General features: G+C 39.7%; 1 protein-coding gene across 22 annotated transcripts in view; it reads left to right on the top strand.

Moving 5' to 3' along the window:
* SYNE1 (spectrin repeat containing nuclear envelope protein 1) overlaps nucleotides 1-14,852 on the top strand; it is a 475,092-nt gene that overhangs the window by 196,351 nt on the left and 263,889 nt on the right. For all 22 annotated transcript variants that reach the window (XM_045058235.1, XM_045058234.1, XM_045058221.1 and 19 more), the window contains 8 exons: nucleotides 181-408; nucleotides 810-908; nucleotides 2,442-2,632; nucleotides 3,039-3,162; nucleotides 4,372-4,538; nucleotides 6,764-6,917; nucleotides 10,261-10,889; nucleotides 14,010-14,189. In XM_045058235.1, coding sequence (XP_044914170.1) covers nucleotides 181-408; nucleotides 810-908; nucleotides 2,442-2,632; nucleotides 3,039-3,162; nucleotides 4,372-4,538; nucleotides 6,764-6,917; nucleotides 10,261-10,889; nucleotides 14,010-14,189 — 1,772 coding nt within the window. The remainder of the gene's footprint in view (nucleotides 1-180; nucleotides 409-809; nucleotides 909-2,441; nucleotides 2,633-3,038; nucleotides 3,163-4,371; nucleotides 4,539-6,763; nucleotides 6,918-10,260; nucleotides 10,890-14,009; nucleotides 14,190-14,852) is intronic.

Here is a 14,852-nt window from a genome sequence, read left to right as displayed (position 1 = left end):
CTCCCCAAATAAGGTCAGGAGACATGATGTTTGTTCATAGTTGCTCTCTAATAGCCCAAGTATGTTGAAATGTCAGCTAAGAAAATCTCTCCTAATTTTCTCTCTGTGCAGATAATCTATTATTTCAGGAAGACAAGCTTTCTCAGCCTACGTTGTCATTTTTCTTGTTTTAAATATTAGGTCATAATTCAGGAAATAGAAAGCAAGATCGGCTGCATTACAGAGCTAGAAGAAGCAGCTCAGTCTTTCGCTCAGTTTGTCACCACTGGAGAATCTGCTCGCATCAAAGCCAAGTTGACACAAATAAGAAGGTACTGGGAAGAACTCCGAGAGCATGCGCAGTGTTTGGAAGGAACAATCCTGGGACATTTATCTCAGCAGCAAAAGTTTGAAGAGAATCTGAGAAAGGTAAGAATGGGTCTGTGCGTGCCAAAGTTACTATTGCCTATTGCATTTATAATGAAATGCAATACATAGTCCAGAAAGAGTAGACTAAGGGAAGATACAATTTGCCAATCATTTACCAAGTTGTCAATGATGACCAACTTTTTAAATATTCACGGGGTTCCTTTGTTGAGGTAATATAAAAATATCATTATACATTGTGTTCAGATTAGGCATTAAGGCTTATCTATTCCTTTCAAACAGTGGGGCACATAGATTTTAGATTTTTTAAAAAATATATCTATATATAGTATCATTATATTGAAAGTTATCCAAAAAGATAGGCATGCTGCTTCCTCAATAACTTTTTCTTCTTGGACATGCATTTTCCCCACCATTATTTTTGTATTTCACTAATGTTTTAGATCCAGAAGTCTGTGTCTGAATTTGAAGATAAACTTGCTGATCCAATTAAAATATGTTCTTCAGCCACAGAAACATACAAAATTCTCCAAGAACATATGGTAAGAGGAATCTGATAATTCCTGCTTGAAAACATAGTAAATATTTTTATGACAGTTAAAATTGAAAGGATTTTTATGTTACTTAGGGAACGATACAGATCAAACATACTTCACGTAACACAGGAAATATAAGTACACAAGTTAAGTCTTTATTAAAAAATTCATATGAAATGAGTATTCATTTACAATGTATTTCTCATAATTAAGACATGTAACTTTTTCTGATTATAGCTTTAGTAAATTCTGTTACTTCTTGCAGGCATTATAAAAAATTAAATGTGCATAAAAAACTGCATGTGCATAGAAGGTTTTAGATTCTAACTCACTACACCCAGATGTGCAAAGAATATGTTCTCACTAATCTTCCACTGATGACTAGTTTTTTTGGTCTGGTGCCTGAACTAGTAACTACTGTGAGGTGTTATGCAAAGGAACAGACAGATGCCTTTGGTAAAATTTAGGGGAAGGAGCAGAGGGGGAGAATCAGGCATGAAAAAAAGCTAAAAAGAAATGTGTTAATTAATATATATATACACGTTGTCCCTATATATGTGCGTGGATGCACACATATAATGTGCCTAGGGCAGGGGCTACAGTGATAGAAAGCAAACAGTTGACAAAGGAATACCTGCAAAGGGGAGTGGAATTTATATCATTTGAATACTTAAAATAAGAATGCATTTTTTTAGGGCACCTGGGTGGCTCAATTGGTTCAGCAGCCGGCTCTTGGTTTCAGCTCAGGTCATGATCTCACGGTTTTCGAGTTTAAGCCCCACGTCAGACTCTGTGCTGACAGCATGGAGCCTGCTTAGAATTGTCTCTCTCCCTCTCTGTCTCTGCCCCTCCGCCGTTCACACTCTGTCTTTCTCCGTCTCTCAATAAATAAATAAACATTAAAAAAAATAGTTAACTAAGTCAAAACTGAGTACCAGAGACGATAATATTCTATTTTTTCTAACATTTAGACTTCTTAAAGCAGATTACTTTTTTTTCTCTGTCATCATTTATGATCTGTACAATGAGGATATTGAAAGAACACAACTCTTAAGATTCTTATGAAGATTAAATGCATTTATATGAAATGTACATAACATCGAGGCACCGTTCTTATCACTCCTGTTAGCAAACATGTCAGCTATATCACTCCCCATATATTTTTGATAGAGATGATTGCATGTTACATATAGTTCTTACAAATTAAACAGAGCGTGTTTTAAAATATGTATTTGGCATAAAATGAATAATAATTTTCACAAATTATCTGCATCGTTAAGGGAAAGTTGAAATTATTCAGATATACAGCAATAAATTCTTATTTGGGGAAAAACCTTCCCATTTTCATTTTTGACTTCTATATGCATGAAGTAACTCACTGACAATGTCTTGCTGAAGATCATGGACAGAGTCATTTTTATTACATTGCTGGTTATCATGACTTAGGGAAAATTCGGGGTGGTGACGGGTCTCAAAGAAAGACGTAAGCCTCATTTCTCGGTGTTGTGCTTCCTTTGCTTTCCTTTTGCCTCATGTCAGGATCTCTGCCAGGCCCTAGAGGCGCTGAACAGTGCAGTGACCACAGTGTCAGCCAGCGCCCAGAAGGTGGCTAACAGAGCCACCTCCTCCGTTCAAGAGGCCGCGGCCCTGCAGCAGAGGTATGAGGAGACATGGAGTCGGGCCAAGGAGAGGCAGGCTGTGCTGGAGAACCTGCTGGCCCGCTGGCAGAGGTGAGCCACTTTCCTTTCCGAGTTGGCAGCATGGATTTCAACTGCCACTCGTAGGTAGGAAGTTCTGGACCAGCTGTTGGGAAACAGTCACCCCAGTTGTAAAACACATCAATTCATGTGTCTAATATGGGAACATCTTGGTCTTTGTTAGATGATGAAGATCCCTGAAAGTGGAGAGGATATATATGTACCTTTGTATTACACAGATAGAAACGTGTGTACAAATACATATATGAACGTGACGGGAATGGGCTTTTTATTCTTCTTTTGCCTTCATATCTAGGAATAGTGTAACCAACATTGTATTATTTGTAATGGTTAGTGTTGGACCCTGCAACTTTGGAAAGGTTAGTTTTCTGGCATGATAATCTTGGATTAATTCGTTTCTCACCTCTGCTTTCTTTAGGCTAGAGAAAGAATTGTCAACCTTTTTAACCTGGTTAGAGCGGTGTGAGGCAATAGCCAGTTCTCCAGAAATGGACATTTCTGCAGACAGAGTCAAAGTAGAGAGTGAACTTCAATCAATACAGGCAAGTTTATGTTCACATTTTCTCCTTCCTTGACTTTGAGGGTTTCCACACTCTTGGTCCTGCTGCCTTTCTGTTTTATTGTACACTGACATTGTTCATTAATCGCCCAAAGGGTCGCTCCTCAGAAGGAGAAGTCAGTCCCAGTGACTGTTTCCTGCCCTGAGGTTAGAGAGCAATCATCAGTCCACAATGAAAAACAAGTTCTTATTTTTTTAAAAATACACCATAAGGTGTTCTAAGAAGGGAAGTCACAGCTCTTTTTCTTAAAAATGACACAAAGATATCTGGCCATATAAAACTATTCCTACACATCTCTACACAGAACATAAGTGCTATGTGGTTTAGGGGACCAGGAGGGGGCTGAAGGCTCTGAGATCCCTGCATCTGGGCACAGTATCTGCCAAACTGCCTCACACTGTGCTCTAACATTCCTTGTACATCCACACAGTCTGGCTGTGTGTGTTTTGTCCTGCTCAGCCTAGGTCCCAGTTCTGCTTTATGATCTTTCCTGCCATCCACAGGCTATGTACTCCTTCCTCTGAAACCTGTAGCACGTTTGCTTGTATCACACACATTGGCCTCATTCAGGAGGGGAAAAAGCATGGTGACAGGCATCTGCTATGTGCCATGCTACATTATAATCCCACTCAACGCCATGTTACGAGTGTTTATCTTCCATCTCGTATTAGATGGGAACCACAATTTTTATGCACCACTCACAGCACCTCAGAGATTCGTTGCCTGATTAAAAATAAGTCATTCTGTGGCATGAAAACAAAATGAAGAGCCTTAAAGTTTCCCAGTTTGGGAAATATAGTCTCTAAAGGAAGAGGGAGACCATGTTCCTGGTACCCAGAATTCCATCTCTATTATTGTTAGAAATGCATTGTTTCTCTTTAACAATAGCTTTTCTTTGATTCACTTGACCTCCTCCGTTTCTTCATCTTGAAAGCAATTCTGCAGAAAGAAAGTTGCCTAACTCAATAGAACTCAGACTTCAGAAAACGAATTCAGGACTTAGTAGCATTTTAAATGTTTCATTAAAGGGTAAGCAAATTCATTCTCGATCGGGTAATAAAAACTCTCTTTAGGCCTGGTCCCAATGACTTCTGTTTTGCAAAGTCTTTGGACAGCAACCACCTGTGTCACATGGTCCTTCTTAGTTGATCATGCTGGGATGAGATCTACAATGTTTTCTGTTTCTTTCAGGCACTGCAAAACGAACTTGTATCCCAGGCCTCAGTCTATAGCAACCTTTTGCAATTGAAGGAATCACTATTTTCAGTGGCCTCCAAAGATGATGTGAAAATGATGAAACTACATTTGGAGCAGTTGGATGAGAGATGGAGAGATTTGCCACAGATAATTAGCAAAAGGTTGGGTTTTCTAAAAAAAAATAAATTATATCATTCTTTTTAAAAAATGGTTAGCATATAAGGTAAGAAAACAGAGTTTTGTTTGCTTTTACTTAACCAAGCTACTCAGATAAGTATAGATGGGGGAAAAATTACTTTATCATTTAAAAAATAAAAGTGCTCTAGCAAAGGAAATAGTCAACAAAACTAAAAGACAACCTACTGAATGGGAGAAGATATTTGCAAATGACATACCCAATAAAGGGTTAGTATACAAAATATATAAAGAACTTACAAACAAAATATATCAATATGTAAAGAACTTAATAACTGATACAACTCAACATCCAGAAAACAAATAATCCAATTAAAAAATGGGCAGATGACATGAATAGACGTTTCTCCAAAGATGTGGAGGCGGCCAACAGATACATGAAAAGATGCTAAACATCACTTATCATCAGAGAAATGCAAATCAAAACCACAATGAGACTATCACATGACATCTGTCAGAATGACTAAAATCCAAAACACAAGTGTTGATGAGGATGTGGAGAAAAAGAAACCCTCATGCACTGTTGTGGAAATGCAAACTGGTGCAGTCACTGTGGAAAACAGCATGGAGGTTCCTCGAAAAAATTAAAAATAGAATTACCATGTGATCTAGTAATTCCATTATTGAGTATTTACCCAAAGAATACAAAAACACACTTGAAAAGATATATGCATCCCTATTTTTACAGCAGCATTATTTACAACAGCCAAATTATGGAAGCAGCCCAAGTGTCCATTGATAGATGAATAGACAAAGAAGACGTGGTATGTATACAATGGAATATTACTCAGCCACGAAAAAGAATGAAATCTTACCATTTGCGACAACATGGATGGATCTAGACAGTATATGCTAAGCAAAATAAGTCAGTCAGAGAAAGACAGATACCATATGACTTCACTTATATGTGGAATTTAAGAAACAAAACAAATGAGCAAAGAAAAAAAAAGAGACAAAGTTAAGAAATAGATTCTTAATTATAGAGAACAAACTGATGGTTACCAGAGGGAAGGTGCGTGGGGGAATGGGTGAAATAGGTGAAGGGGATTAAGAGCACTTATTGTGATGAGCACTGGATAATGTATAGAGTTGTTGACTCGCTATATTGTACACCTGAAACTAATATAACCCTGTATGTTAACTATAGTGGAATTAAAATTTGTTTATTTATTTATTTATTTATTTAAATGTTTTATTATTTATTTATTTATTTATTTATTTATTTATTTATTTTTCCAACGTTTTTTATTTATTTTTGGGACAGAGAGAGAGACAGAGCATGAACGGGGGAGGGGCAGAGAGAGAGGGAGACACAGAATCAGAAACAGGCTCCAGGCTCTGAGCCATCAGCCCAGAGCCCGACGCAGGGCTCGAACTCACGGACCGCGAGATCGTGACCTGGCTGAAGTCGGACGCTTAACCGACTGCGCCACCCAGGCGCCCCTCTATTTTTGACAGAGAGTGTGAGAGTGCTAATGAGGGAGGGGCAGAGAGAGAGGGAGACAAATGATCCAAAGGGATTAGCACAGAGCCCGATGTGGGGCTCAAACTCACAAACCGTGAGATCGTGACTGAGCCCAAATCAAGAGTCAGACGTTTAAGGGACTGAGCCACCAAGGTGCCCCTGGAATTAAAATTTTTAAAAAAGAAAGAAAAGAACCTCAAAGTGCTCAAAAATTAGCATTTCTGATGAGTCTCAGTCCAAAATTTCAGTCTTACATTTAGGGCAAATGATCAAACTGGTTGAAATATATCGAAACGGGAAGGGTTGCTGATGTTTATTGTTTTTGCCCAAGCTGTTTATGTACAGGAAAATAATGGTAATTAGAATTTTGCTTCACATGGTATTCCTCCACTGAGGCAGTCGCAGTGTGGTGCAGGGCTGTATCAGATGAGGTCAGAGAAGTTGACTATGTGAGTCCCTCATAGACCACAATTTTGGTTTTGGAGTTCACCTTCCTAGGTGCTACAGGAAATTGCCTCCATGTTTAAGCTTGGCAGACAATGTTCTGGTTACATTAAAACCATTCCTGGCTGTTACCTAGAGAGTGAATTGTAGGGTCTTGATTTGTCATTGTATGTATGACCACATCACTTTTGCCCTCGGTTTAAACTTACTGCAAAAATACGTCATTGTCTTTCTCTGTTCATCTGCGGGACGTTTTAACTTTTAACACCTTTCTCTACATAGGATTAATTTTCTTCAGTCTGTGGTCTCTGAACACCAGCAATTTGATGAACTGCTGCTTTCCTTTTCTGTCTGGATTAAGCTATTTCTCAGTGAATTACAAACTACTTCGGAGATAAGCATAACAGACCATCAGGCAGCATTTGCTAGGCACAAGGTAAAGTGCATTCTTTTAAGATCAAAGAATTTATTCATAAAAGAGAGTCCTTGAATTATAAAGAAAAGCAATATTTTTTTCAAATATCCAACCATTTGACAGCAAGTTAGCCTTGCATTCATATGCAAATGTTTTAATAATTGAGCATATGGGTCCAGGCAATGTGTTATGCAGATCAATTAAGCAGATAAAACCACTTCAGATAAAATAGGCAATCACCTTAAGACACTTACTTCGAAAAGTGATTTCTAGGGTAAAGGGACAAGAATGTTCATTTTTAAACTTCTTGGTTTGTTTTGTTCCAATGTTGAAAACAAATGTTGCAGGATTTTTTACCTTAAGATCCAGGGTTCCTTGTCTCGCTGCTTTGAAGAATGAAGAGGTGGACACAGAATAAAATGAGCAGCGGGCACAAGCTTATTAGAGTTTAAGATCAGAAAGTAAGAATAGTATGAAAGCTCTCTTTGCAGAGAAGGGGCATTCAAAAGTGAATGGCCGAGACTAGGGGCACCTGAGTGGCTCAGTTGGTTGAACATCCGACTTCTTTCCCTATCATACTAATAGTGAATTCCAATGCTTTAATGATACAATTTTTCTGAATTACTCTTTAGCTTGAAAGTTATTTAAAATTCACGATTTATTTTCCTTATTTATTTAAAAATTTTTTTTTCAACGTTTATTTTATTTTTGGGACAGAGAGAGACAGAGCATGAACGGGGGAGGGGCAGAGAGAGAGGGAGACACAGAATCGGAAACAGGCTCCAGGCTCTGAGCCATCAGCCCAGAGCCCGACGCGGGGCTCAAACTCACGGACCGCGAGATCGTGACCTGGCTGAAGTCCGACGCTTAACCGACTGCGCCACCCAGGCGCCCCTATTTTCCTTATTTATAAATTATGTATAATATCTATCCTGGCATAAAAAAATATTTAAAAAATCAGATATTGATCAAGTATTGGGGTAGTTGGAGATAAGCTACATAATAAACTTATAACAATATTTAATGATAAAACATTTAATATTTATTGAGTGCTCACTTTGTGCCAGCTTTGCTAATTGGATTTCCCCAGAGGAATAGTACTTGCTCATATCGTTATGACCTCAAGTAGTTTTATCACTTAGAGCAAGATGCCCACTGAAGTTGGGCTCCTACCCTAGAAAGAGACAGGGAGATGGGGACACTATCTTCCTTCATGATTATATTTCAAAAGTGTTACCAAACTGAAAAGAGTTCGTTTGCCATCATGCAACAGAAAACCAAATACCATAGCACTGGGCTTTTGCAGAGGGAAAGATTTATTGCCAAGCACAGAGATAAGAGGCTGGCTCAGATTTGTCTCCCCAGAGGGTTGGGGTTGGGTGCATTTAAGGATAAGGAGTTAAGATGGATATAGGGGAAAAGGGAGGTATTCTCCTTTCTGAGCTGTGCATTCAGGAATTGTGTCTTTCATGGGACACATGTTCATTAGATGGCGGTGTGAGCATGACCAGCTGGGGGAGATCGAGGGGTATATCATCATAGAGGTTACTCTATATCACTTTTGGTCCCTTCTGCACAACTGCAAGGATTCTTCCCAGCTTGCTGTAGTCTTTGCTCATCTGTGGTCACTCAGCTTCTACAACAAAACAAGCTCATAAATCAGTCACATCAACCAGAGTTTCCTTAGGGTAAAACCATCAAGCATTTGTTAACTCAGTGTGTTGGTTTGGAAAGGATGTCTCCCATGTTCCTGAGAAACATTCTTGGGTTGTAACTGTACAGAAACTTTTAAAAAGATTTCTATCTCAAAAGGGCAGAGAATGAATTTGTAAATTCTCCTAAGTCAAGGCTCAAAGAAGCTTTCTAAAGTGTAATAGTCAAGCTGAGGAGAATATTAAGGCCATTGTGGTCAAGACTAAGATAGTAATTTCTCTTTAATGGGAGCCATGCTGAGATTGTTAGCAATGCTCTAAGAGATTTCAAACATGATTTATTGTGAGCAAGTCTCATGGAGTTCATATTCATTTCTGTAAAGGAGGGAGCTAAAACCTGTGTATTTTCATCTGCTTCACCCAGTGCTTCTGACGAGAGGCTAATCTATTCCTATTATTCTTTCCTACAACTCTGTTAGAATTAGCTTTAGTGTGTGTGTGTGTGTGTGTGTGTGTGTGTGTGTGTGTATTAAAATTTTCAGACTACAATATATTTTATATATAGTATATATATATAGTATTGTTATTTTATATATATATACATATATATGTATATATACATGAGAGAGAGAGCGAGGGAGAGAATTGTTAAAAAACAAAAATTTAACTGAGTAAATCTGAAGATCTAACTGGTTTTATTAAATAATTTGTGAATCAGGCAGTATCCTGTCCAGCAAATAGAAAGGAGCTCAGAGGGGTTGTACAAAATGGAAGGTTTTCCCAGGAAGGAAAGTGGGACAAGGAAGTTCTTAGCAAAAGAAAAGATCCTTTCAGGCAAGGTCACTTTCCCTTAGGGGTTGAGCTGGGGTCTTATCTTGTAGATTACCTCATCTTCCTTGGATGGGGGAGGAGGGAGGAGAGGACCCTTGTGACAGATTACCTCATGGCCAGAAAACTCCTGACTGACAAGTTAACACTATATTTCTGGAGGGGTCTGAAACTGCAGTTGGGTTAAGTATGAAATGCCAGTTTGGTGACATGACCTACCATAAGTGACTCCATTATGGGCCAGTGATTTGTTTTTCGACTATAAATATAAAATAGTATTATATATACTATAATATAGTATTTATATATTATATATACTAGAACTATGTATATACATATATATTTTAAATCTTCCAAATTATGCATATATATGTATGTATTTATATAAAATTTCCTTTTACTATTTCTGTGCATGATGACAGTCTTTTCCACGGAACAAATTAGTTTCAAATCAGAGTTGTGTTTCACATGAAACATATAGACGAGAAAATGGGAAATTTTAACAACGTCTCTGAAAGATTCGCTATAGATGGCCTTTAAATCCTACACCATCCGTTGCATTTAAAATGTGTCTTTGTTGTTTTTTTTTTAAGTTTATATATTTATTTTTGAGAGAGAGACAGCACAAACAGGGTAGGGGCAGAGAGAGGGAGAGAGAGAATCCCCAGGGGGCTCCATGCTGATAAGCACAGAGCCTGAGGCCGGGCTCGAACTCACAAACTGTGAGATTGTGACCTGAGCCGAAATCAAGAGTGGGATGCTAAACGCCTGAGCCACCCAGGCGCCCCCATTTAAAATGTATGTTGACACCACAAATCCTGAATATGTCCGTGTCATTAGCCACAGGGTATCTGAGCCACCAATACCCCTCTCTTCCCTTCCAGGACCACGAAGTGGAAGCAGAGAGCAAAATGGGAGACTTGCAGAGGCTGCGGGATCACCTGGCGAAGCTGGGGGCTCTGGGTCGAGCTGAGGACCTCCACCTCCTGCAGGGCAAGGCTGAGGACTGCTTCCAGCTGTTTGAGGAGGCCAGCCAGGTGGTGGGAAGGCGGCAGCTTGCCCTGTCCCAGTTGGCTGAATTCCTACAGCGTCACGCCTCTCTGTCAGGGGTTCTCCACCGGCTGAGGCACACGGTGGAAACCACGGACAGTATGAATAAGAAACAGACTGATTTATTAAAAAAGGACCTAAATCGTGCGATTCAGGATGCCAAAACATTAGAATCTACGGCCGTCAGTCTTGACGGCATTCTCGCCAAAGCCCAGTACCATCTTAAAAGTGGAAGTTCCGAGCAAAGGACTTCCTGCAGAAGTACAGCTGATCACCTCTGTTTTGAGTTAGAGAGGATCCAGAACCTTCTGGGAACTAAGCAGAGTGAAGCAGATGCCCTGGCAGCATTGAAAAAAGCATTCCAAGACCAGAAAGAGGAGTTGCTGAAAAGCATCGAGGACATCGAAGAAAGGACGGACAAAGAGAGGCTGAAAGAGCCTACGCGTCAAGCTCTTCAGCAGAGGTAGGAAGAAACCGCCGGGGCCAGCTGTGCGGTCTATTCTTTCTTTGCTCTAGAATTAACTCTCGTGCAACACTTTAACAGGATCGTATTTAGCAACTTCTTTTAATATTCTGAGGGTAAAATCAATGACTAATTTGAACTTAAGAAGTATTAAAATTCAGGGGCGCCTGGGTGGCGCAGTCGGTTAGGCGTCCGAGTTTGGTTCAGGTCATGATCTCAGGGCTTGTGCTCTATGCTGACTGCTCAGAGCCTGGAGCCTGTTTTGGATTCTGTGCCTCCCTCTCTCTCTGCCTGCCCCTCTCCCCACTGGCACTCTGTCTCCCTCTCTCTCAAAAATAAACATTTAAAAAGAATTAAAAAAAAAAGTACTAAAATTTCTTTGGTTTCCTTAAGGATTTTCCTAAGGGCTGTGTCTGTGTAAGCCACTCTAAGATCTTATTTATAACAGACTATACAGATTATATTATCTATTTTTATTTTTTTATTTACAAAAATTTTTTTTTATTATTTTTGAGAGACTGAGCAGGGAGGGAGCAGAGAGACAGCGGGGGATAGAGGATGCGAAGCAGACTGTGCTGAGAGCAGAGCCCAAAGCAAGGCTTGAACTCACAAGCCGTGAGATCATAACTTGGGTCGAGGCCAGACACTTAACCGACTGAGCCACCCAGGCGCCCCATGTTATCTATTTTTAAACAACGTTTAGCTGTGAGGAGAAGGGCCTCGTCTGCTGTAGTACAAATGACGGCAGATGATTCGAGTCGCTTTGTAGTTCTGGTGGTAAAAATCTGAGGGAATTCTTCCTGGTGGCAGCCAGCCCCTCAGAAAGACTGGAGCAAGCTCATTAGCTGAGAGTGAGGGGCGGGATATTGGCGGAAAGAAAATGGTATGAAGTGGTTCTTCAGTAGGACATGGAAATGATGTCTCTGGAAGCTTGGTAAGGTTTGAGATTTGCATTCCTTCACTTAAAGTGAAACCAGTCAGCTTGGCAGAGCAGTTTTCACCAACTGCTTTTGACTGTTTGCTCAGAGGTATGGAGAAGGCAGAGAAGTGGGCTTAAGCTAAGGTGGGGTTTTGTCAGGTGAGTTTAATAGAGAACCGAAGGGATCAGGGGGTATTTTTCTACCGTAATTTTGAAAGAAATTTTTTCCTCTAATACTATAACCTTCATCTCAATCTTATTTCTTCTTCTTCTTTTTTAAATGTTTACTCATTTACTTTCAGAGAGAGAGAGAGAGCAAGACAGCATGAACAGGGGAGGGGCAGAGAGAGAGAGAGAGGGAGAGAATCCCAAGCTGGCTTCTCGCTGTTAGTACAGAGCCTGACGTGGGGCTTGATCTCATAAACTGTGAGATCATGACCTGAGCCGAAATCAGGAGTCAGAGGCTTAACCGACTGAGCCACCCAGGTGCCCTCATGTTATTGTTCCTTCTTAAAAGTTTTTTTTTTTTTTTAACGTTTATTCATTTTTGAGAGAGACAGAGACAGAGCATGAGTGGGGAAGGGGCAGAGAGAGAGGGAGACACAGAATCCAAAGCAGGCTCCAGGCCCTGAGCTGTCAGCACAGAGCCCGACGTGGGGCTCAAACCCACGAACTGTGAGATCATGACCTGAGCCAAAGTCAGACGCTTAACCGACTAAGCCACCCACGTGCCCCTTATTTTTCCTTCTTAATAGACCTTTTTCCCCACTATGTTCTCAGGGTCATTTCTCTTCCACTTTTTTCAGGGGGCAGAGAAACAGCTGAAATGTGTTCATACCAAGGTGTCCATAATCGATAAGGATTGTGTCGATCTTGCCAAGACCATTGTGATGTCCTTCCTTTTAACTGGAATCAAGCATTTAGCAAAGGCTTACAGTTAGATAATAATGGCTCTTGAGGCTAACATGCCTTGTGAGCAATAAGCTGACTAGTGTAACAACAAACTTACAAAAAGGAATACAATTTGGGATGGAAAAATAGCCTCCAGAGGAAAGACAAAATGAGGAGCCAAGTACAGCAAAAGAACAAAGCGCTCACCCAGGGAGCCAGCAATCGGGTTGGTGCTGCAGGGCAGAATGGCTCTCCCTGGCCTAATTAGACAGGCGATCCTAAAATTGCTGGAGAAGAAGGCCAGGATTGGGCTCAAGAGCCATGTCAATACCTCTAACACTGAACTCACCAAAATCACACAGATATTATAGAAAATGTTGCACTGAATTGATGGATTTATTAAGCTCCAACCATACTTTCGCTTCACTGTGCAACCTTGGGCAAATCCCCTGTCTTCTTGTTAAGTGCAGATAATGATAATGCCTGCTCTTAACCACTTCATTTGGGGAATTAAATGGAATAGTGCATGTGCACTCACTTTATCAACTCTACAGCACTACACCAAAATGCAAGAATCTATGCGTACATGGCCACATTTTACAAGTGCTCAAAGAGTAATATATTAGGGACAAAAAATGAAGCTATTTTTATTTGAAATGAAACAACTGTTTTCTTAAATATTATTAATTTACATGAATTGGACCTCAGGGCACAGAAGGACTTTTTACCAAAGACCTTATGGTAAGGACTCACCTACTTTACCTACAAGTCCAGCCCTAGTCTTTCAAGTCTTATACTGTGAAAGCAAAATAGGAAGAGAATACAGACTTAATAGAAAGTTGATGATGAATAGCGAAAATGACTTTAAATGTTTCCTAAGGTAGAGTATGAATTCTGCAAATTTAGGCTTAAAAGGCATCATTCTCAGTTGAGGTACCTTAATTTAATTGCTGTGTTAAAAGTTTTTCTGGATATCTGGGACTCCTTGGAGGCTCAGTCTGTTAAGCTTCCAACTTCAGCTCAGGTCATGATCTCATGCCTCGTGGGTTTGAGCCCCACATCGGGCTCTGTGCTGACAGCTCAGAGCCTGGAGCCTGCTTCGGATTCTGTGTCTCCCTCTCTCTGCCCCTCCCCCACTCGCATCCTCACGCGCGATCGTGCACGCTGTCTCTCTCTCTCTCAAAAATAAATACACATTAAAAAATTAAAAAAAAAAGTTTTTCCAGATAGCTATAGGTGTGCTTTATGGAGAAGAAATATTAGTTCTTACCTTTAATAAGTTAATAATATAATAACATTTTAATTCACAGGTTGAGAGTCTTTAATCAGTTAGAGGATGAATTGAATTCTCATGAGCATGAACTATGTTGGTTGAAAGACAAAGCTAAACAAATTGCTCAGAAAGATGTGGCCTTTGCATCTGAGGTCGACAGGGAGATAAACCGCTTAGAGGTCACCTGGGATGATACCAAAAAACTAATTCATGAAAAGTAAGTAAAAATCCTCTCAGTTGTTGTTTTCAACTTTCTATTTTGTGGCATTGGGCTGTTGTCTGTTGATTTGCGTTGGTGTGATCGAGTTGAGTATCTTTTGCCACCTTAGGTATTCTGTGTCTCTCATACGTTAAAAATTTAGTCCTACAAAACTTTATCGAGGAAGATGTCTTGAAATAACAATGGTAGGTGAAACGTAGTGCTTAAAAGCAGGAGTTTCAACAATTACAAAGGGCTACTGTGAGAGTCTTAACCTCTGATTTTCTTTTTTTGTTTTGTTTTCCTTGTTTATAATTAAGGTATGATATATGTATAATAAATTTCATCCTGTTAAGTGTATGCCCTTGTATGAGTTTAACACACATTCAGTTTATGATTACACACATACTGTGTAAGTATTACTATGATCAACTCTTGTATAATCATTCCACCACCTGAAAAAATCCTCCTATGTCTCATTGTGATCAACCCGTCCCCCATGTCTAGTCCCTGGCAGCTGTTGATCAGTTTTATGTCTCTGTAGTATTATTTTTCTCAGAATCACATACAAATGGATTTTTTCCAGTTTGAATGATTGTAAATAAAGCATCTATAAACATTCATAGTCAATTGGTTGCATGTGCCTAAGTTTTTACTGCACTTGAGTAAATACCTTCTTTT

Source organism: Felis catus, chromosome B2 (genome assembly GCF_018350175.1).
Source record: "Felis catus isolate Fca126 chromosome B2, F.catus_Fca126_mat1.0, whole genome shotgun sequence".
Classification (NCBI taxonomy): domain Eukaryota; kingdom Metazoa; phylum Chordata; class Mammalia; order Carnivora; family Felidae; genus Felis; species Felis catus.
This window is presented reverse-complemented; position numbering and strand designations above follow the sequence as displayed.